This window comes from Cetorhinus maximus, chromosome 16 (genome assembly GCF_964194155.1).
Source record: "Cetorhinus maximus chromosome 16, sCetMax3.hap1.1, whole genome shotgun sequence".
Taxonomy (NCBI): Eukaryota; Metazoa; Chordata; class Chondrichthyes; order Lamniformes; family Cetorhinidae; genus Cetorhinus; species Cetorhinus maximus.
In genome coordinates, this window is record NC_135894.1 from 85912719 (window position 1) to 85936183 (window position 23465).

The following is a 23465-nucleotide window of genomic DNA, read 5'->3' on the forward strand; positions in this document are numbered from 1 at the left end:
GCGGGCGCGATATGCAGCGCAACGCACGCGCGCCATTAATTAAAGGCCTTGTTAAGGCCATTAAGTCACCAATTGTCGTCGATTTTGAGGGGCCCGTGCAAACTTCAGCTCAGCGCACAGGCCAAACGGGCAGGCGGGTAAGTGATTTTTTAACAAACCTCATCCACTGGCGGGATGAGGTTTGATTTCGGATTTTAAGAAGTTTAATAAAGTTTTTGTGTACTTCATTAACATGTCCCATATCATGTGACATTTTCACATGAGGGGAACATGTTAATGATTTTTTTATTTTTCTAGTTTTGAACTTTCACCACCTTTCAGCAATCACCCTGAGGCAGCACTTAGCCTCAGGGAGATGTGCGCTCTTTCGTGCGCATGCGCAAAAGAGCGCACTCTCGCAGTTGGGGAATCTCCACCCCCCGCACGCACAGGAAGCGCATAGTGCTTCCCGTCGGGCATCACGCTGGGCAGGCCTTAATTGGCCCACCCACGTAAATTGGCGGTGGGGCCCGTTTCAGCACCACCGAGTCGGTCAGGCCCGCCCACCCATCAAAGACAAAATTCAGCCCATAGAGTCAGCTCCAAGCCTAAGGAGGCATGTTTTACCCAACTACCAGAGAAAACTTCAGCAGAATGACATCCCCGTACAAACAGTATATGCTTTGTAATAAATAGTACACTCAATCACAAAGTTATATTTCTAAAACTTAGCATCAAGGAATGCAACTTATAAAGCTTCTTTTTGGGGAAAAAAAGTTTGTAAAACACTGCCACTTCAACATTTTTAACACTTTACACATTTCATTCATCTGAAAGAGGATATTGAGTTATATCTTATGTTTCAGGAATAAATTTGAATTTTGTAAAAATTGCTCATGATTATAATTATTCTTATGAGAGTTTCAATCACAGTCCAGATTCACCTGTTTTAAATTGACGTTTCCTCTTAAAATTGGACAACATTCCCTAATGCAATGCATTTGAGCAGTGATTAGAAACTAATCCCAGGCATCCAATGTTCTGCTGTGAGTAATTTTCTGTATTGTGGCAAGCTGCTTATGAGTCACCATTTTTCACTATATTAATTTGCAAAACTCTTTAACATACTGTTATTTCAAAACTATTACAATTATGAGGTTTATAAGGCTGTATCATTACATTTAAGGTAAAATGAAGGTGGCCATGTGGCTTGTTCTGATGTCTGCATGACAGTAAGCCTGGGTGGTTTAATTGTTAAAAGTCAAATAAAGACTTAGATTGTTTTACTGGGAAGAAGGAGCAAGGTATTTGTACTTGGAGATAAGGGCAGCAGCCTTTGTGTAACCAGTGGAGATTGTGAGTCTCCAAAGTCCCAGAAAAGTGTTGTAAATGTTTGTGTATTAAACTGTCCATTTAGTTCCAAGATGAAAGAACATTGGGCTCTCAAGGATAGCTAATTAGCATTTCTACCTGGATACAAGGCCCAAGTGATTCACAGTGCTATGGAGAAGGATGTCGAGAAAGCCATTGTAAAAGTTAGGTTCCAGGCTTTCTTAGAACATCACTGAATATCTCAGACAGAATTTTGAGTCTGCCTGGATCCAGGAGACAGAAAGCAGCAAGAGGACAAAAATATGTCTATGGTTCACTATACAGGAATGCAGGTGGAAGCTCAGGCTTAGATTGAAAAGACCAAATTCAAGGGGAGTTAAAATGAGGCTGGAAGAGTCACCTAGCTTGGGATGCTGGAGGTTCACCAGGAAAAGAAAATCTCACTGTAGAAAGACAGATCTGAGATTGCAAGTTACCAGGCTGAGAAAAGAAAAAAAAAACAGGAATAAACCCTTGGAAGCTACGAATCACTTGGGATTGATTCTGAAGAATATGAACATACATGTAAAGGACACTGTAAAGTATACCCGTGAAGAATGTTTTTTCAATTGATCTAAGAATAAGAAAGTTGGCTAGGGGTATTCCATTCTATGACTTAATGTACAAGTTGCCTACAAAGATAGTGTTTAGTTCAGGGTGTTTTTAATCATTTGTTACAGTAAAGGACTTAAACCTGAAATCTTGAAGTGTTATTCTTTCAAATATTAACTAGAATTTTGAATCTTTTTTTAAAGTTGTTGATCTCTACAGAGATCGCAACAAAATAAACCCTATCTGTTAGCTGGCAGATTAAAGTTCTAGGGGCAGGATTTTCGGTTCATTGGGCGGGCACGGTGGGCAGGCCTGGGAGCGGCCGGGAAACAGTCCGCCACCCACGATTGGCCCCCGACTGCGATTTCACACTGGCTGACCAATTAACGGCCAGCCAGCATGAAAGACATGCTGAAGAGCTCAGCACTGCCGGGGTGGGGACAGGAGGAGTGCAAGCGCAAAAGTCTCAGGGAGCTGAACAATTTTAAAATCAAAAATAAAGATTTTTAAAATCTGAAAAAAGGTCCCGACACGGGACTCACTCACAATAACATGAATAGAATAAAAATTCTGTCCCAAAATTTATATTTATTTTTTATTTAATTGTGGAAACCTCATTCCACCCATGGATGAGGCTTGCTAAAAAATCAAAAGGCCGCCCGGCCGATTCACCATCCCGCCAACCGTAAGGTTGGATAGGCAGCGAACAATGTGTTTAAATTAATTGATTAAGGGCCTCACTCGCACCCGCCAACCAAAATATCGCGCAAGTGTGCAATGAAGTTGGGGCGCTCGCCCGACGCCACCGCATATTATTTTACACCTGATCAGGTCGGACACGTGCCCGCCCATGTGTCATAAAATCCTGCCCTCAGTGTCGTAGCAGGCATTATTTCTTCATTTCAGGAGCAACTTAGTGAGCACATTTAGAAGCTTTACTTACAATGATGTACACTCAGGGCACAAAACATTTATTGCTTAAGCAATCACACTCATAAGTAGAATTTTCTCCCCTTCAGGGGGGTTGGACGGGAATGGGCGCAGGCGGGCGCGTAGCTAATCGCCGCCAGCGATCGCCTGCGCGCCGCCATTTTACGTGGGAGGGCCAATTAAGGCCCACCCAGCGTGACACGCACCCGGAAGCACTGTGCGCTCCCTGTGCGGGCGGTGGGAGGAGGCTGAGTCGGAACCTGCACTCTTTCACACGTATGCACGATAGAGCGCAGGAATCCCCCTGAGGCAAAGAGCTGCCTTAGGGAGATTAGTTTGGTTTTTAAAATTTTAATAAAGTAAAAAAAAATGTTTAAGACATGTCCCCTCATGTGACAGTGTCACATGAGTTGGGACATGTCAATGAATTTTATTAAAATTTTCAATTAAACTTTAAAAACCTTCATGACACCTCATCCCGCCCAAAGATGAGGTTTCATGATAAATGCGAAGGCTGCCTGGGCTCTTCGCCTGCCCCCCGCCAACCTTAAGGTTGGACGGGCAGTTCAGTCAATTAGTTTAATTACTATTTAAATGGCCTTAATAGGCTTTTGACAGTTCAGCAGGCGCGCAGCCCACTCCGGTAAGCACCTGCCGAACTCAGGATCTGAATGACGCACGGTGACATCGAGGCACACGCACGACGTCACCGTGCATCGTTTTACACGTCGGTGAGCAGGCCCCGCCTCCACTTGCTGACCCGAAGATTCTGGCCAATGACTCTTTTGGGAAATAGAAATATTCTACTGTAGTAAGAATGTTCCTTTGATATTGTGGGTTGAGGCACATTGTTGAGTACAGCCATTTCCCACAGTTACACCTTGATGAAATCAAAATTCACCAAAGTTATAGCGTAACTGCTAACATTCGTATAGCACCTTTAACATAGAAAAGGGTCCAAAGGCTTTTCATAAGAACATAATCAAATAATGGCTGTCAACTGAACTAAAGATGATATTAGGAGGGTTCACTAAAAGCTTGGTCAAAGACATGGATTTTAAAGGAGGAGGAGAGGAGCGATTTAATGAGGTCGTTCCCTAGCTTAGGACCTCGACTTCTCCAGGCACAGCCAGCAATGTTGGAACAAAGGAACTAATGGATGCACAAGCAGTCTGAATTGCAGGAACATGGAATTCTCACAGAGCTGTCAGGTTGGTGAAGGTTACAGAGACAGGGAAGGGTGAGAGCAGAAAGGGATTTAAACATAAAGATAAGAATTTTAAATCTGAGATGTTAGAAGACTGGAAGCTAATGTAGTCAGTGAGAACAGGAGAGATGAGTGAGTGGGATTTGTTGCAGCATCATTGTGGGTGCCAGAATTTTGGATGAGCTAAGTTTATAGAGGATGGGGGTGGTCAGCCTGGATAACACTGGAAGTCAACTTTGGAGGTAGCAAAGACATGGATGAGATTTTTGGTAACAAATTAACTAAGGCTGTCTTTATGATATAACTAAGTGGATAATAGCTCTCGGGATATTTTAAGCCTATTGTATAATACTGATATATATTAAGTGTGCCCATAGTGTGAGACATGTTATGTGCAAAATTTTCAGGAGTAACACTGAAAGGTTGTGTTCCCAATGTAGCTATTAATGGTGAATGTAGTTTGAGCTATTACATTGTAGGCCTAATTTCACAATCCTACCTCAAGTCTAGCATGGTTCCTCCTTAGAATTTGCAGTTTAAATTTTTTGTTGCATTTGCAATTATATTTTTCTGCATTTTGCCTTTTGCAAAGCACTGCAGGATTTAGCTAAGGAAGATAAGTTCAGCTGCAATGAATAATACTTGAGTTATTTCCTCACTGATTATTACACCAGGATCTGAAATTACAGACCCCTCCACATATAGGTTCCATATAACATTAAACTGAAGCCCCATCTGCCCTCTCCGACAATTTTTAAAATATTCTTTCAAGGGATGTGGGCATCGCTGGCTAGGCCAGCATTTATTGTCCATCTCTAATTACCCTTGAGAAGGTGGTGGTGAGCTGCCTTCTTGAACTGCTGCAGTCCATGTGGTGTAGGTACACCCACAGTGCCATTAGGAAGGGAAATCCAGGATTTTGACCCAGCAACAGTGGAAGAATGGTGATATAGTTCCAAGTCAGGATGGTGAGTGGCTTGGAGGAGAATTTCCAGCTGGTGATGTTCCCATGTATCTGCTGCTCTTGTCCTACTAGGTTGTAGAGATCGCAGGTTTGGAAGGTGCTGTTGAAACCTTGGCGAGTTGCTGCAGTACATCTTGTAGATGGCTTACACTGCTGCCACTGTGGGTCGGTGGTAGAGGGAGTGAACGTTTAAGGTGGTGGATGGGGTGCCAATCAAGTGGGCTGCTTTGTCCTGGATGGTGTCAAACTTCTTGATTGTTGTTGGAGCTGTACTCATCCAGGCAAGTGGAGTATATTCCATCACACTCCCAACTTGTGTGTTGTAGATGGTGTACAGGCTTTGGGGAGACAGGAGGTGGGTTACTCATTGCAGAATTCCCAGCCTCTGACCTGCTCTTGTAGCCACAGAATTTATATGGCTAGTCCAGTTCAGTTTCTGGTCAATAGTAACCCCCAGGATGTTCATAGTGGGGGATTAGGTGAAAGTAATGCCATTGAAGGTCATGGGGAGAGAGTTGGATTCTCCCTATTGGAGAAGGTCACTGACTGGCACTTGTATGGCATAAATCTAACTTGCCATGCCTGAATGTTGTCCAGGTCGTGCTGCATTTGAACATGGACTGCTTAGGTACCTGAGGAGTCACGAATGGTGCTGAACATTGTGCAATCATGAGCAAAAATCCCAACTTCTGACTTTATTATGGAGGGAAGGTCATCAGTGAAGCAGCTGAAGATTGTTGGGCCTAGGACACTACCCTGAAGAAATTCTGCAGTGATGTCCTAGGACTGAGATCATTGACCTCCAACAACCACAAACCATCTTCATTTGTTCTAGGTATAACTCCAACCAGGGGAGAGTTTTCCCCCTAATTCCCATTGACTTCAGGGTTTGCTAGGGTTCCTTGATGCCACACTCGGTCAAAACCCGCATTGATATCAAGGGCAGTCACTCTCACCTCACCTCTTGAGTTCAGCTCTTTTCTCCATGTTTGGACCAAGGCTGTAATGAGATCAGGAGCTGAGTTGCCCTTGCTGAACCCAAACTGATCGTCAGTGAGCAGGTTATTTCTGAGTAAATGCCACTTGATAGCACTGTCATCGGCACTTTCCGTCACTTCTGATGATGAAGAGTAGACTGATTGGGTAATAATTGGCCAGGTTGGATTTGTCCTGCTTTTTGTGGACAGGACACATCTGGGTAGTATTCCACATTGTAGGGTAGATGCCAGTGTTGCAGCTGTACTGGAACAGCTTGGCTAGGGGCACACCAAGTTCTGGAGCAAAAGTCTTAGTACTATTTCTGGAAAATTGTCAGCGCCCATAGCCTTTTCTATATTCAGTGCCTTCAGCTGTTTCTTGATGTCACGTGGAATTAATTGAATTGGCTGAAGCCTGACATCTGTGATGCTGGGGATGACATGAGGAGGCTGAGGTAATTCATTCACCTGGCACTTCTGGCTGAAGATTGTTGCAAATGCTTCAGCCTTCTCTTTTGCACTGGTGTGCTAGGCTCCCCCATCATTGAGGGTGGGAATATTTGTGAAGCCTCCTCCACCAGTTAGTTGTTTAATTGTCCACCGCCATTAACGACTGGATGTGGCAGGACTGCAAAACTTAGATCTGATCCGTTGGTTGTGGCATCACTTAACTCTGTTTGGCATGCAAGTAATCCTGTGTTGTAGCTTCACCTCATATTTAGGTATGCCGGGTGCTGGTCCTGGCATTCCCACCTGCGCTGTTCACTAAACCATGGTTGATCCCCTGGCTTGATGGTAATGGTAGATTGGGGGATATGCCGGGCCATGATACAGATTGTGGTTGTATATAATTCTGCTGCTGTTGATGGCCCACAGCGCCTCATGGATGCCCAGTTTTGAATTGCTAGAACTGTTCAAAATCTATTCCACCTAGCACAGTGGCAGTACCACGCAACACGATGGAGGGTATCCCTCAGTGTGAAGACGGGACATCTTTTCCACAAGGATTGTGCTACTGATACTGTCATGGACAGATGCATCTGTGACAGGTAGATTGGTGAAGACAAGATCAAGTAAGTGTTTTCCTCTTGTTAGCTTCCACACCACCTGTCACAGACCCAGTCTAGCAGCTTTGGCCTTTAGGACTCAGCCAGCTCGGTAAGTAGTTGTGCTATCACGCCACACTTGGTGATGGGCATTGAACTCCCCCAACCAGAGTACATTCTGTGCCCTTGCCACTCTCAGCGCTATTTCCAGGTTGTGTTCAACATGGAGGATTACTGATTCATCAGCTAAGGGGTGCTGTAGGTGGTAATCAGCAGGAAGTTTCCTTGTCTATGTTTCACCTGATACCATGAGACTTCGTGGGGTCCAGAGTCAATGTTGAGGATTCCCAGGGCTACCCCCTCCTGACCATCTGCTACTGTGCCTCCACCTCTGGTGGAGTCTGTCCTGCCGGTGGGACAGGACATACCCAGGGATGGTGATGGTGATGTCTGGGACATTATCTGTAAGGTATGATTTCGTGAGGATGACTATGTCAGGTTGTTGTTTGACTAGTCTGTGAGACAGCTCTCCCAATTTTGGCACAAGCCCCCAGATGTTAGTAAGGAGGACTTTGCGAGGTCGACAGGGCTGAGTTTGCAGTTGTCAGTTCTTATGCCCAGGTGGTCTGTCTGGTTTCATTCCTTTCTTAGGCTTCATAACGGTTTGATATAACTGAGTGGCTTGCTAGGCCATTTCAGAGGGCAGTTAACAGTGGGTCTGGAGTCACACGTAGGCCTGACCAGGTAAGGACGGCAGATTTCCTTCCCTAAAGGGCATTGGTCAACCAGATGAATTTTTATGACAAGCAACACAGTCACTATAATTGAGACTAGTTTTTAGTTCCAGATTTATTCATTGAATTCAAATTCCAACTGCTGCCATGGTGGAATTTGAGTCCACGTCCCCAGAGCATTAGTCAGGACCTCTGGAGTACTAGCCCAGTGACATTATTACTCTGCCACCTCCACCCCTAATGTAAAATATCCCATGGCACAATTGGGAGAAGAGCAGTGGGGTTCTCCCCAATCTTCTGAAATATTTACCCCTCAAAAAGTAACACAAAAACGGATTATCTGGTCATTATTTCTTTGCTGTTTGCGGGAACTTGCTGTGCACAAACCGACTGCCGCATTTCTTATGTTAAAAAATGACTACACTTCACAAGTGTTTAGATGGCTGTTAAACACTCTTGGGCATCCTGAGGTCATTGAAGTTGCGATGTAAATGTGAGTTATTTCTTTCTTTACCTAGATATGTCAGCTGAGACCTGTCTCACCAGCTCTACTTCACAAGGTAGAGTGTCACTAAGTTGTGCCACCCTCTGCCAGTTGACCTGTAGACATCTGGCCCAGATTTTGGCTGTTCCCACAGAAATAAATGTTATCATGACATGAAGCTTTCATGTCACCAGATCCTTCCAAAACCTGAAAGGCACATCTACCATATTAGATAGTCTGCAGTGCACATAACTATTATCCAAGTGACAAACACCAGGTTTGCAAGAGCCAACACCTTCATCACTTTCCCCGTGAAAGGGGGGCAGCATCTGGACCAGGAGCAGATCCTTCACCAGGCGGTGGGATTTGCTCAAGTGTCAGGTGTAAAGATGTTACCAATGCAGGTATCAGGACTCATCATATAACCCCATGATCTATATGCACAGAAAAAGTTGGCACTCAAATACTGTTTACGTGCTTCCTAACCACAATAACATATTCATAAAGGAAACAATCTAGATGCCATCATTACACATCCATCCATAGAAGGGAATAGACATTCAGGGAGACTGTTAACAGAACCTCTGCATGCATCACCGCAGTAGTTTGCAATTTAGGCTTGTGCCATGTAGGATGAATCATCACAAGAAATGTGTGTAAAAGTGAAGAATACTTTTAATGTTTCCATCCTCCTGATAGCAGCAAAGCTCTTCATTTATTACAGAGAAACCTAGGTAATTGCATTGACTCAAATGGTAACCTCCCGCTTTTAGACAATGGGAGAAAAAGTGTAGCAGAAATTGTTTGTTATTTTGAAACACAACATACATCCAATCTTCATCAAAAAGTTTATTTTAATTTCTCCAGTGAATAAATATGTTTTGTGAAACTGACTGGAAGATTATGGGGTTCCATTTCCTGTGGGTGCTGATTTAACTGATCTCTGCTGCTGCAGCAATTGATGTTCCACTGTCAGCTTCAGTGCTCCTAGGCAAGGGACAGGTTAAAATAAGAACATGACAGGGGAGGACTAAGCTTTCCTAGTGAGCCTGGAGCAGCAATCCTGTTCCGACAGGGAAAATATATTTAAAAAAATAAACTGACCTTTTTGGTCTCCTTCTGCCTCTGATCCTCCCCCACTAGGACAGCCTGACAGGAAACTCACTGCAGCTTCTCACTGAAGCTGAAATTAGAGCCGATCCCAAAGAAACATATGTTAAACTGGACCCTGTCAACTTTGGATGGGTGATCTTGCCACTTACTCTACTGAGCATGTATATATCAGGCTGGTTCCAAGGTGGGTAAGCGACCTATGCAATTTTACCTGCTTATCAATTCAGTTTCAAATTTTATTTTATAAACAAAGCAGGTAGAGTGGTCGATACATCAATGTGTTGACATATGCATATTTAACAAGGTCTGGTATGTTTTCATTACCAGGTGGAACTAACTGGGAACAGCATTTATGAGTATATTCATCCCTCTGATCACGATGAGATGACAGCTGTGCTCACAGCTCACCAGCCTCTCCATCCTCATCTACTGCAAGGTACCATCTGATTGACATTCTATAAACTGCATTTAATTAAAATCAATGCCTAAACAGGGTAGGGTCCCACATACAATTTTCAGCTGCTCACGTGATTCTAACCAATTTATCAAGGCTTTTTGTAAATGCTACAAGAGAGAAATCAAAGAGGTTTGTAGGAACGATGGAAGCAGAGATTAACAAACCTGTATTCCCTTTTTAGTACCAATTTCAAATTTTACCAGGACCTGGGGCTTACTGAACTTTGATCCACCATCTTGAAACTCAGCAGGATCTCAGACTCTCTTCTTACAGTACAACATCTAAAATGTTTATCACCTTCCTTCAGGAGGTCTTACTTGTCAAAGTACAATACCTTAGTTCAATCAGTAGCATTCCTGTCTTGGAGTTGTGACTTCAAGCCTACTTCAAGACTTGAGCATATGATCTAGGCAGACGCTCCAGCATAATACCGAGTGACTGCTGCTTTATTAGATTAGTTGCCCTGTGAGTGCAATAGTAAAGAAAGGTTGATTCAGACAGAAATGCAAAATCTTGTGGTACTACTCAAAACAGAGCAGAGGCCTCTCCTTGTGGTCTGGTCAGGAATTTTCCTCAAGCACAGATTAACTGACCATTGCTGTTTGTAGGAATTTGCAGTGTGGCAAATGATCACTGTATTTCCAAAGATAACAGCCATCGTATTTCAAAGTAACTAAGTAATTAATTAAACGTTTTTGGATATTTCTGAAAGACACAATATGTCATTATATAAATGCGTATCTTTCCTTTCCCAGATATATACAGATCATGTGTCTTTGTAATTCAGGCATTTATAAACTGAGAAAAATGATTTCAAATTAAAAACAAACTTATGGCAAGGCAAAATTTGGCTGACATATCCATACACCACATGTTAGAGTGATAGAATGTTCTTTCAAATCTGGGGTCGAGGTTCAAATCCAGCCCAATCTGGACAGAGACCTCCTTTCTCCCAACAGCTGTATATTAATAACATTTGGAATAGTCTTCAGTGTTATGAGGTCTAAGACTTAGCACCAGTTGGCACCAAATTGGTCATTTTACTTTCTGCAAGTGGTGTGCATGAGCCTGCAAGCTTTCTTCTTTTCTCTAATACTTTGTTAATTTGGTTTTTGTGTGTGCTCATCAACCAAAAGGAAGCAAGTCAGAGAAACCAAGAAATATTGTTGGAGTTGTGCCAACAAGGTGATTTTCTGCCTCAACCTGCAATTGTCCTGACCTGTGAGTGCTTGACACTCACAATGATGTTCACAAATGGGAAAACATTTCATCCCCTGGAACTGACACATTGAGGAGCATTCTGCTGTTCTGGATAATTCAAGTTATGCCATTTAAGATCAGGAAGCATACTTTCCACACAAAGTCCAGTAGGAAATCTAGAATTCTTTGCCCCAGAAGGATGTAGAAGAGTCACAACTCCAAGGCAAGAAGCATGTAGATGCTTGGAGCTTTCAAGACTGAGATGGATAGAATTTTGTTGGGTAAAGGTATCAATCAATATAGAGCAAGTTGAGCTGCAGATGAGCCATGGTCTAACTGAATGTTGCAGCAGGCCCAAAGAGATGAATGGCCTACTGGTTCCCATGTTCCCAAGAAGTGCAAACCTGAGGGCTAATATGGCAGAAAGAAGGACAATAGGAATGAAAATCGCAATCACATAGCGTTTTGTTTGAAACAATATCCAGAGGAACAAAATAAGTATCTCAACCACCAGCTTTCAAGTAATGTTCACTTATATTTGAACTAACACATGTTAGGAATTGATAATCACCTTAAATCCTTTTCTGAAGAAGAGTCATAATGGTCTTGAAATGATTGTTAACTCTGTTTCTCTTTCCATAGATGCTGCCAAACCTGCTGAGTTTTTCCAGAACGTTCTGTTTTTATTTCAGATTTCCAGCATCTGCGGTACTTTGCTTTTATTTTGATCCTTTTCTTGTCTGTTTCTGAGTATTTTTCCTTGGATGCTGATGGCATCATTTAAGGGCACTAATTTAGACATGTTACTGATTCCTACAATGAGAGATTTACACAGCTTGAAATAAAAACCACTGATACTGCTTGTTGGGATATTGATGTCTACTGATGACAACCCCCTTCTAGTGCCAGCCTCTGTGCCTCCATTATATCGTCAGCATTCAGTTTAAACAAATACGTATTCAAGTGAAAGCAAAAAATGGAGAAAGCAGCTGCCAATAGAGCCCAAATGAAGTGTTCCATCTACTATATTAACCTGTCTTTTCTCATTTAAATGATCTGTCATGCATTTGCAGCAGTTCATGTTTCCATAGTTCAACAAAATACATACCTTCCCTTTTTCAAATTTCCCAGCTCTCTGTCCAAGTCATGCATCAGTCTCTGGTCAAATGGCATGGCAACCACAACTAAACCTGAAACTTGAAAAATAATTGCTACGTATCTTCATCCATTCTCTAATAATAATTGGATAAGAATTGTTCTCATAATGCAATTAAAATTTTAAATACAGATTCAGGAAGCTATGTCACGTGCAGGCCACTCGAAGGAGCAAGCATCAACTTGAAACATTAACTCTGTTTTTCTCCCCACAGAAGCTGCCTGACCTGCTGAGTATTACTAGCATTTTCTCGTTTGACTTCCAGTACAATTCTAATTCCTGTACATGTTCTTTCAAAAGTACAAACAACTTTGCAGCTACATTTAATAGCAGTTGACACGTGTGAAATTTTAGTTCCGGTATAAATATAACATACAATGGGATTTTAGTTTAATAGATTTGAGAAATCTTTCACAAGACTTGTCACAATTTGTAATGCACTCCAATTCAATGTCATCAGCAGTCCATCTTTTTGCTATATACAGTAATTAAGAGGATTCCCAATATAGACACTTCACCATTCATTTCCAATTCAAGCAATTATTATAAAATTATTTATCTAACCTCCCTATTATTTCCTTGAAGAATTGCATTAGATTGGCCAAGTGTCACTGGCCATTTATAAATCTGTACTAACTATCCTGCTGGTTAAAAGACAGCTAAAGCAAGATGAACTAGACTATCATTTGCTGGCTGATTCCTGAAGAGGGATGTTAGATTTCTTCCACAATAATCTTCCTATCTTAGAAATCCTTAGAATTCTTGGATATCAATATAACTGATTGGTCTACCTTAACTGCGAGTGGTTCCGTTTAGAAGAGTGAGAGGCGACTTGATTGAGACCTTGAAGATCCTGAGGGATCTTGACAGAGTGGATGTTTCCTCTTATGGGAGAATATAGAACTAGGAGAAATAAGGGTAATTTTTTTCTCTCAGAGGGTCATGAGTCTTTGGAACTCTCTTCTTCAAAAGGCAGTGGAAGCAGAGTCTTTGAATACTTGTAAGGCAGATAGATTCTTGTTTAACAAGGGGATGAAAGGTTATCAGGGGTAGGCAGGAATGTGGAGTGGAGGTTACAATCAGATCAGCCATGATTTTATTGAATGGTGGAGCAGGCTCCAAGGGCTGAGTGGCCTACTCCTGCTCCTAATTCATATGTTCGTATGTACCATTTCCCTTTGAATAACCTCCACTACCAGTTCTACAATTCCAATATCCATCTCCTTCTGAAAACCAAGACAAGTACTCATCATCTTTGTCCTTCCCTCATTCTCCAAAACAAGTTTTTCTCCTTCATCTATTAGTGGGCCCACCGTACTTTGACTAGCTTTACCACTGACACACTATGAAATGCCTTTCTATTGCAGTATATGGTTCTACAATCTTTCTCTCTTATTCCTCTCACCTCTTTTAATCTCCCTATCTTGTAGCTTCCCCTTTTCTCTGTTTGCGCCCTGGTTTTCAATTCTTTTTAAAATCTGCATAGCATTGAAACCCTGATTGATCTTTTTTTCTCATCTCTAGTCCAGCATTCCAACTATTGCCATGGCTGAAATCAATCTATTCAATCCAGATCAGTAATTAAACCTGGATTCTTTTAGTCTCTTCAGTTTAGTGGTAAATCACACAGCGCCTCAAGGAGTCTTCTTAAACATTGCAGTCGGGAGATGGGATAATGGAAATATCAAAGTGAGAAAAGCATTGTGCGACGAAGATACCAAGCTCTGTAGATTCATAACACACAGTGAACATATCAGACATGAACCAAGGTCTGATCACTGCACATCACATTAAACATAACCTCTGATTTTTAACTCTCTGGATTGGAACAACAAGACAATTCAAGCTAGAGTTACTTATAGTCGTTCGGTAGTACAGAACTTGAGTATTGCTGAAAAAAGATATCTTGTCAAAATTTTTCATATTGCACTCATCAGGACAACTGCAAGAATACCAATGTCAGGGCAAGCAACAACTTTATACTTTATGAGAAGAGAGTGCTGATTGATTCGCAAGTGGACTCTGATTGGTAGTGGTGTTGCCATGGAGAATGCACCAGTTAATGGTGACTGACAGTTAACTACCAAGCCGTGTTTGAAGTTTAAACCATACAGCTTGACTTTGATTGGTCGAGTCATTGCCCTGAGGAATGAACCAGCAAATGGCTACCACTTATTTTGTTTAGCTGAAACAGGCTCAATGTGTAATGTTCTTTCTGTCTGCAAAGAATAGGGCTCTGTATATTAATATATGTAGCTTCCAGTACATGCAAATGTGCAACACTGCAAGCTCAACTGACAATGTTAAATTGGCTCAGTGTAATTTTTACCACACCGAGGACTATTTAGCAAATGTTGTCCAATCGCAGAATCAGATCTAACATTGGACATTTTGTTTTGAGTTTTGCAAGCACAGGTTGGTTAGGTACAGTCTGTACCTTGCCCGTTGCTAACAGCGGAAGGGACACGTTTTTTGATATGATCTGCCAGTCTTTGGGACGTATATAGACCGTCTCTTGCGATTATCCTGATGAGTACAAGATGAAAAGCTTTGACAAAATGATTCTTTTCAGCAATACTAAAGTTACTTAGCTATTCCACGTCACAATTCAGGTCATGGTGTTCTTAACATTTTCAATAGTGGTTATGGGGGATACTAGACAGATTCCTCACTCTACTCAGCAGCCAGCTCAGGTCTTGTCATTTCATAATTCTAACCCAGCAGCAACTTTGATTATTTATTTGCTCACTTAGTTCCTTCAAACTAAAGGAAATATATCTGTGGAAGATGTGAGAGGGAGAGAAGGAGCATTGGGTCAAGTTGACCTGAGTATCTAAGTAACAAGCCTCCAACTGGAGCCTAAACAGGAAAATGCTGGAAACAGCTAACAAATTTGGTCAGTGAATGCAGCAAATCTCCAGCACCTGTTCTTTCTCTTTTTGGTGCCAATTAGAATCAAGCAAATTAACAAAGTGTCCCCTAAACACCTGTTCCTGCTTATTCCAATATTGTGCCATTGTGGGCCTAATTTAAAGTTCTTATTGCTGCCCCCATCTTTCATCACAAAAAAACCTCAGTTGAATAAGCAAGCAGCAGTGGAATTTACTGTTTGATGTAGCTATGTTTCCAGAATTAAGTAGCATTGAAGCAGAGGAAAACAAAATGACCAAAGAGCTAAAACATGACATGTCTTACTGTTATATTGAAACAACAACACAGTAACTTTATGAAGACTTTGGCAAAATATTAACAATCAAACCCGTATAAACTGAAACCAATGATCAGTTAGATAACTCTTTCTTTATAAAAGGAGGTTGGAGACTGATGTACTATCACACTCTGAATATTAAAACAGCTCATGTTTGCATTAAATAAGGGTTTCAGGCGTCCTTCAACTTGCATATATTTAACTTAATTGAAAATTATCCAGTGAAAAGTTGGTAATTAATGTATCCAGAGATCATAATTAATGGGGCAGGTAACCCTAAAATTTATATCATCGATATTTATATGTCATTGGTCTAATGGGTGACGGCATCACCCATTCTAACAATTGAAGGCCTCAGTCCTGATTGCCAAACTGAGTGGAGTGGGAAGCAATTGGAGGGTTATATTTGGTGGCAAGTCTTCTGAGCTGGTCAGAGGAAAACAAATATCAGCCAGAGATCCCATTCCACTAATTCCTGCTCAGATTGCAATTCCTCAGACTTCAGGACTGGCAGGATTAGGCTTGAATAAAATGTCCTTCTGGTTCAATGGTCTACTAACGTTTTCACATGGAGAATAATCTTGTGGTCGAGATGTTTGGAGAGCTGTCATTGCGGATAAAACTGGAGCCCCAGCACAAATTGAGACGGAAGAGGACCAAACTACAACAACCTCTTAGCTCTGTGCAATTCCTAGCTCTTCAAATGTTCTTATATCTGGCAGAAGTCTCTCTGCTAAGGCTGTCATTATTGAATGGAACTCGGGGGTGTAATCCAGGTTAAACAGGATGTACTAATTCCCTCATTTAAAAAAAAACTCCTCAGAAGTCCACTACACATACGTGCTGCATTGTCTGCATGCATTGGCTTGTAGGACATTTCATCAGCTTATGATACATTGGAGCCACTGCTATTGCCATAATATTATCTTGATTTTAATTCAGTGAAAGCAAAACAGGCAGGGCACAACTTGGATTCAATGCCAATAAATTGGGCCTTGTGAATTTCTTGCCATAGTTATGATCACAGATGCATGAAATTTATTGTGCAAGGGCATAATAAACTATGATCAGAGTTGATGTTGCTTTCAAACAACATATTGTACCTTTTCTGACAATCACCTGATGCCATTTTGTAGCAATGATATTGTTGCAAGTCAACGCTTTGTGTAATAATAGCTAGATCACACAAAGTCCATGCAGCTAAAACCCAGCACTGTCACTTGGGGAACTGACCCAATCCCAAAGCAGATGAATAAAATGGGCATTATCGGGATTTGGTCTGAATTAGGAATTTGTTTGAACATCTCTGGAAAGGAACCAATTAGTTTGAAACTCTTGGAAGAGAGATAAAAAGTATTTTGATTTTACAGGAAACAGAATTAGAAATAAAAGCAGAAAATACTCAACAGGTCAGGCAGCATTAGTGAAGAGAGAAATAGTTAACACTTCAGGTTGGTGACCGTCAGAGCTCAGAAGAGTTTGAAATGTAATAGATTTTAACCAAATGAGAAAGGGAAGGGGAAGAAAAAAAACAAAAGGAGAGATCTGTGATAGGGTGGAAGGCAGGAGTTATGAAATGACAAAAAAGTTGGTGGTGCAGGGTCAAAGGGAGTGATAATTGGACAAGTATAGATGTAAAGTCTAGAGGTGTTGTGAATGGCAGAATCACGAACAGCTGCAATCAGAAAGAGATAAGGGAGGAATAAACAAAGAGTAAAACCAAATAAGGCTGTCATTTTAATGTCCTATTTTTAATTTTCTACTCATGTCCACAGCCACCTGCAGTGTTCCAATGAAGCTCAATGCAAATTCGAAGAACAACACTTCACCTTTTAATTAGACTTCACAGCTTTCCTTGGGATTGAGTTCAACAATTTCAGACCATAAGCTCTGCCCCCAGTTTTTTTCCTTTTCTGGTTTTTGTTTTACTCTCTTGTTTTTCTCTCCTTTTAGTTTTGGATGGCTATTCATCATTTTGCCATTCACACCTCCTCTAGACACATCTTTTGTTTCTTTACTTGTCCCATTACTTGTCCCTTTGGCCCTGCACCATCAACCCTTGTGTCATCTAATCTCTCCTGTCTTCCACCCTTTCACAGACATTCCCTTTTGTTCTTTTTCACATCCTTCCCACTTTTCACTTGCTTAAAACCTTTACATTTAAAAACATTTCTAACATTTCCCAGTTCTGATGAAAGATTATTGACCTGAAACGTTAACTCTGTTCCCCTCTCCACAGATGCTGCCTGACCTGCTGAATATTTCCAGCATTTTCTGATACTATTTCAGATTTCCAGAATCCACAGTATTTTGCTTTTGCATTAGATAAATTAAACTTCCACAGTGGTAAGAAATCCAAAGCAAAGAAACATGGTTTATTTGAAATTTATTTACAAAGGATTAGCTCAGTTCATAGAGTTGGATTCCTTTTCGAAACAGAATAAGAGTAGGCCATTCAACCCTTCAAATCTGTTTGGACATTCTATTGGGTGCATGGCCAATCTGTATCTTACCTCCATTTACCTGCCTTTGCCCCATATCCCCCCACCCCGATACCCTTACCTAACAAAAATCGGATCGACCTCAATATGGACCAGTTCAATTCTAGCATCTACAGTTTTTTAATGAGATTATCCAAGATTAACCTTTGTGTGCACAAAATGTTTCCTGATTTCTCTCTTATCTGACCTATCTCTAGTTTTAAGATTATGCCCCCTTGTATTGGATTCCCCCACCATAAAAAAAAGTTTCTTTATATTTACCCTATGAAATACTTCTAAAAATTTCAATTCCTTAATTAGATTGCCCCTCAGCCTTCTCAACTCAAAGGCAAAAAAGCCAAAGTCGTCTAACATGTCCTCATAATTTAACCCTTTTATTAGTATCATGGACTGAAGTGGAAGGATGCCTATTATAAATGCTAAAATTATATTTTATGAATGTTGACCTGTCTGCTTGTACATTTTGAGTAAAATAAATTTATTTGATATTTTAACTTAAAATGTGATGCTCTGCCGCTCTCAAAGACTGCAGTAAGAGCATTCGGAGACTCAGGGTAACCCATTAGCTAAAAGCAATTACCTGATAGAGTTTCCTATTCGTTTCTCAGGTTTGTTACCAAAATCATTATCTATAGCTCAAGGGAAAGATGGAGGCTTCAAAAGTGTGGGGAGTTGTATCATGAGAGTGATCTTAGGTACTGCAGCTGGAATAGTCTGGAGTAAGAAAGTCAGAGAACACCCGAAAGATAACAGAAAACTTTGAAATATGATTTCTCTGCCTTATCAGATTGACTATAGGGCACCCATCAATTTTATCATTACCAAGTTGATAAAATTTTGCATGTTTGTTTTGTGCTTTTGTTATAGTAAAACGGGATTGAGAAAGTGTTAGGAAATTTTTGATTACAATACTTCATTACCAAAAAGCTACTTCACAGTCTATGAAAACATTACTCATGAAATTCTTTCCAAATCATGTGATAATTTTCATCTAGCCCATCTCTTTCTTAAATTCTTACAAATAAAACCAATGGCATTAAAATAAGTAAAAAAATATAAATATTATTCACAAAAATCATTCCTGGCCACAAACTGACCTCCAACAATTTCCTCTTCCAACAAGAGGCATCTCATCAGACATTTGAAAATTGTCAGCTCAGGGTCTGATCTTTGCCACTTAATTTGCCCTTTGTACCCTCTTCCATGGTTCATGATAATGGCATCAGTTTTTTTTTCTTAGCTACTACACATACAATATCCAGCACATAATGTATGCCCACCCTTCACCATAACATATGTCCTTTCTCTTGCCCTTCAATATGGATTCCTGAACTCTTCAGCTACATTCTGATTGATTTGGTTCTAACATTTTAATTTTAAAATATATAATCTATTTATAGATATATTGGACAGCCAGAACACAATAAATCATAGTGTCCTTTACAATATTGAACAATATATCCAAGTGTTTCTCCCAAGACTGGAATATAATCCCTGAGCCGTGGAATCCTGTACATCTTGTACGTTAAGGCATTTTTCTGCTACATATTTGAAGAAGAAAGCCCAACAGCACTTCTCAAGACAAGAAAGGATGGGCAATAAATCTGGCCATCAGTCACCTCCCCAGAACAAATAATAAATGTGATATTAACAAACACTTTTGATTTTTTTTTTGGGTTACAAAAATCCTCTGCATCTTGTACAATAGCATGGCGTGATTTATTAGGTTATCAAATTTCTGGTGTAATAACATTGTTTGATGTTCCTTTTCAGAATACGAAATTGAGCGCTCCTTCTTTCTACGCATGAAATGTGTTCTGGCCAAAAGAAATGCAGGTTTGACTTGTGGTGGTTACAAGGTAAGAAAATGTAAACAATTGTGAAAGAACTGTGCACAAATACTGGCATCAAGATCTCTCATAGTCTAATTTGTAACTACTTGAGTCTTCCTTTTGGGATAATTGAAATGGCATTATAGCAATTCTTGTGCTGTGGGGGGCAGGGACAAATTTTATTTCAAGAAATAAGACAAAGTAATAATACTTTATCTTAACTTAATGTTTCAAGCTACTACAACAACAATCAACTTGCATTTATATGGCACCTTTAGTGTAATAAAATGTTCCAAGGCATTTCACAGGAGGGTTAGTAAACAAAATTTAACACTGAGTGACAAAGAGAAATATTATGAAAGATGAGGTAGGTTTTAAGGAATGTCTTAGACGAGGAAAAAGACATAGAGAGGTGAAGAAGGGCAGCAAGTGAATTCCAGGGCTTAGGACCTTGACAGTTAAAGGCACAGCTGCTATTACAAAATCAACAACAATATACCTTGAAAGGAATTTCTTCTTCAGTTGCATTTTTAAGTATTGTAAATACAATGGTCAGTGATGTTATCTGATAACTATCTCCATTTTTTACCATGATTGTTCAGTGGAGAAACGTTCCCCTTTATGTGGTCTTGATTCACTAAAAGACCCAAATTTGATTCCTTGCTCTGTATGATTTTAGTTGATTACAGTGAGCCCTAGTATCTGGGCTATGGAAGATCAGGCATGGCTCCTGCTGCTTGTTAACATCTTTTTGGAAAGTAAGTGCGTGCATGGATGGGATTGTGCCTGACTGTGAGGCCCCTCCAGTCAAAGGGCTTGCTGGCAGTCACTGACTGGGTAAAATGTGCAGAAGCGCAACATGCGTGAAGTTGGACCGTTGGCAACTGTGGAGCTAGATGGCAGCAAAAGTTCGAATCTTTAGGAGTAAAATGTGAGAAAATAGGAGGAAAAGGCAGGGAAAAATGTTCCTCTGTTTCTTTTGACCAATTGTACATCATTTATGGCTTTGCCACTCATGAATTATCAGTTCAGTTTCATGCATAGAAAAAACTGACTCCACATGTGTTTGACCCTCCCAGCCTTCCCTCAATCGGTAGTCTTGATATTGAAGTCAGAAAGTTCAGCTCCACCACATTATCCTTCTTGACACTAATTTCTTCGATATCAATGCAAGTTGATGGCAAATAGCAATACAGTGACCACTATATACATAAAACACAGTTAGAGCCTGTGCCATTCTCTTGGGGATTCATGAGGTGAGTTACTCACCACAGCATTCCCAGTCTCTGACCTGCTCTTGTAGCCACAGTATTTATATGGCTGTTCCAGTTCAGTTTCTGGTCAATGGTAACCCCCAGGATGTAAATAATGGGGGATTCAGCGATGGTAATGCCATGGACTTCAAGGGGAGATGGTTAGCTTCTCTCTTGTTGGAGATGCTTATTGCGTGCCACTGGTGTGGTGTGAAAGTAACTTGCCACTTATCAGCCCAAGCCTGAATATTGTGCGGGTTTTGCAGCATATGGCCATGGACTGATTCAGTATCTTAGGAGTCGCGAATGGTACTGAACATTGTGTAATCATCAACAAGCATCTCCACTTCTGACCTTGTGATGGAAGGAAGGTCTTCTTGAAGCAGCTAAGATGGTTGGGCCGAGGACAATACCCTGAGGAACCCCTGCAGCGATGACCTGAGACTGAGATGATTGACCTCCAGCAACCACAACCATCTTCCTTTGTGCTAGGTATAGCTTCAGCAGCTTTCCCCTGATTCCCATTGACTCCAGTTTTGCTAGGGCCCCTTGATGCCACACTTGGCCAAATGCTGCCTTGATGTCAAGGGCAGTCACTCTCACCTCACCTCTTGAGTTCAGCTCTTTTGCCTATGTTTGGACTAAGGCTGTAATGATGTCAGGAACTGAGTGGCCCTGGCAGAACCCAAACTGAGCCTCAGTGAGCAGGTTATTGCTAAGCAAGTGCCGCTTGATAGCTCTGTCCACAACACTTTCCATCACTTTGCTGATGATCAAGAGTAGACTAATGGGGCAGTAATTATCAGGTTGCATTTGTCCTACTTTTAGTGGACAGGACATACCTGAACAATTTTCCACATTGCCGGGTAGATGTCAGTGCTGTAGCTGTACTGGACAGCTTGGCTAGGGATGTGGCTGGTTCTAGAGCACAAGTCTTCAGTATTATTGCTGGAATGTTGTCAGGGCCCATAGCCTTTGCAGTATCCAGTGCCTTCAGCCATTTCTTGATATCATGTGGAGTGAATCAAATTGGCTGAAGACTGGCATCTGTGATGCTGGGGACCTCAGGAGGAGGCTGAGATGGATCATTCACTTGGTACTTCTGGCTGAAGATTGCAGCAAATGCTTCAACCTTATATTTTGCACTGGTGTGCTAGGCTCCCCCATCATTGAGGGTGGGAATATTTGTGAAGCCTCCTCCACCAGTTAGTTATTTAATTGTCCACCGCCATTAACAACTGGATGTGGCAGGACTGCAGAATTTAGATCTGATCCATTGGGTGTGGGATCGCTTACCTCTGTCTATCACATGCTACGTTCGCTGTCACGCAAGTAGTCCTGTGTTGTAGCTTCACCAGGTTGACACCTCATTTTAAGTATGTCTTGTGCTGTTCCTAGCATGCCCTCCTGCACTCTTCATTGAACCAGGGTTGATTCCCCTGGCTTGATGGCAATAGTAGAGTGAGGGATTTGCAGAGCCATGAAATTATAGATTGTGGTTGAATACAATTCTGCTGCCGCTGATAGCCCACATTGCCTCATGGATGCCCAGTTTAAATCTATCCGAAATCTATCCCACTTAGCATGCTGGTAGTGCCACACAACACGATGGAGAGTATCCTCAATGTGAAGGTGTGACTTCATCTCCACAAGAACTATGCAGTGGCTACTCCTGCCAATACCGTCATTAGCATCTTCCAATTACCACTGCTATGTCATGTCTGTTCTCTATGCCTGCTCGTAAAAAATATATAATATTTCTATACACTATACAGAATAACAAACTATAGATTTTCAATAACAAATGAGATATATGGTATAATTTTGCTTTGTGGTTTATAATTTCATCACCACCCTTTGGGGTGGACTTCAACTAGGAGACATACGAGCCTATGAATTAGGAGCAGAAGTAGGCCCCTTAGCCCCTCAAGCCTGCTCCGCCATTCAATAAGATCATGGCTGACCTGATTGTAACCTCAACTCCACATTCTCGCCTACACCGGATAACCTTTTACCCCCCTTGCTTATCAAGAATCCATCTACCTCGGCCTTAAAAATGGGATGCAAATGGACAATGGGCTAGTTTACATTATCACCAAAGTTTAAGATTACCTCTTTTACCTTTTACTGGCTTGGAAATCACTGCGGAATGCTTGTTAACTATTTATGTATTTGTTATGTAAATTTCAGCTGCAGCCTGTGATGAGTAACTGCAGCATCCAAAGCACAGCTGCAAGCCCAAGTTATGCTGTTGGCTGTACCTGGCTTTATTGCACTGTGCCCAGTATTGCAAAGCTTCATTCTGCTTGTAGCAACTTTATGTTTATGACCACTTACGCACACACACAATTTTCAACAAAGGTCACTAAATGCTCATCAATAATTCTGGCTAATTTGTTTACTCCCTAGACAAGAGCTACTAATGCCAATTGCAGTATGACTACCAATGCCTGAGCTGAATTGGTTAACTCAGCAAATGCCAAAGCTGGTCCTTTTGTTTG

General features: G+C 41.2%; 1 protein-coding gene across 1 annotated transcript in view; it reads left to right on the forward strand.

The window, feature by feature from the left end:
• The window catches only part of LOC144691792 (single-minded homolog 2-like), a 95653-nt gene that overhangs the window by 32031 nt on the left and 40157 nt on the right, over window positions 1-23465 (forward strand). Inside the window, exons 4-5 of the mRNA XM_078560279.1 lie at window positions 9685-9793; window positions 19653-19738. Coding sequence (XP_078416405.1) covers window positions 9685-9793; window positions 19653-19738 — 195 coding nt within the window. The remainder of the gene's footprint in view (window positions 1-9684; window positions 9794-19652; window positions 19739-23465) is intronic.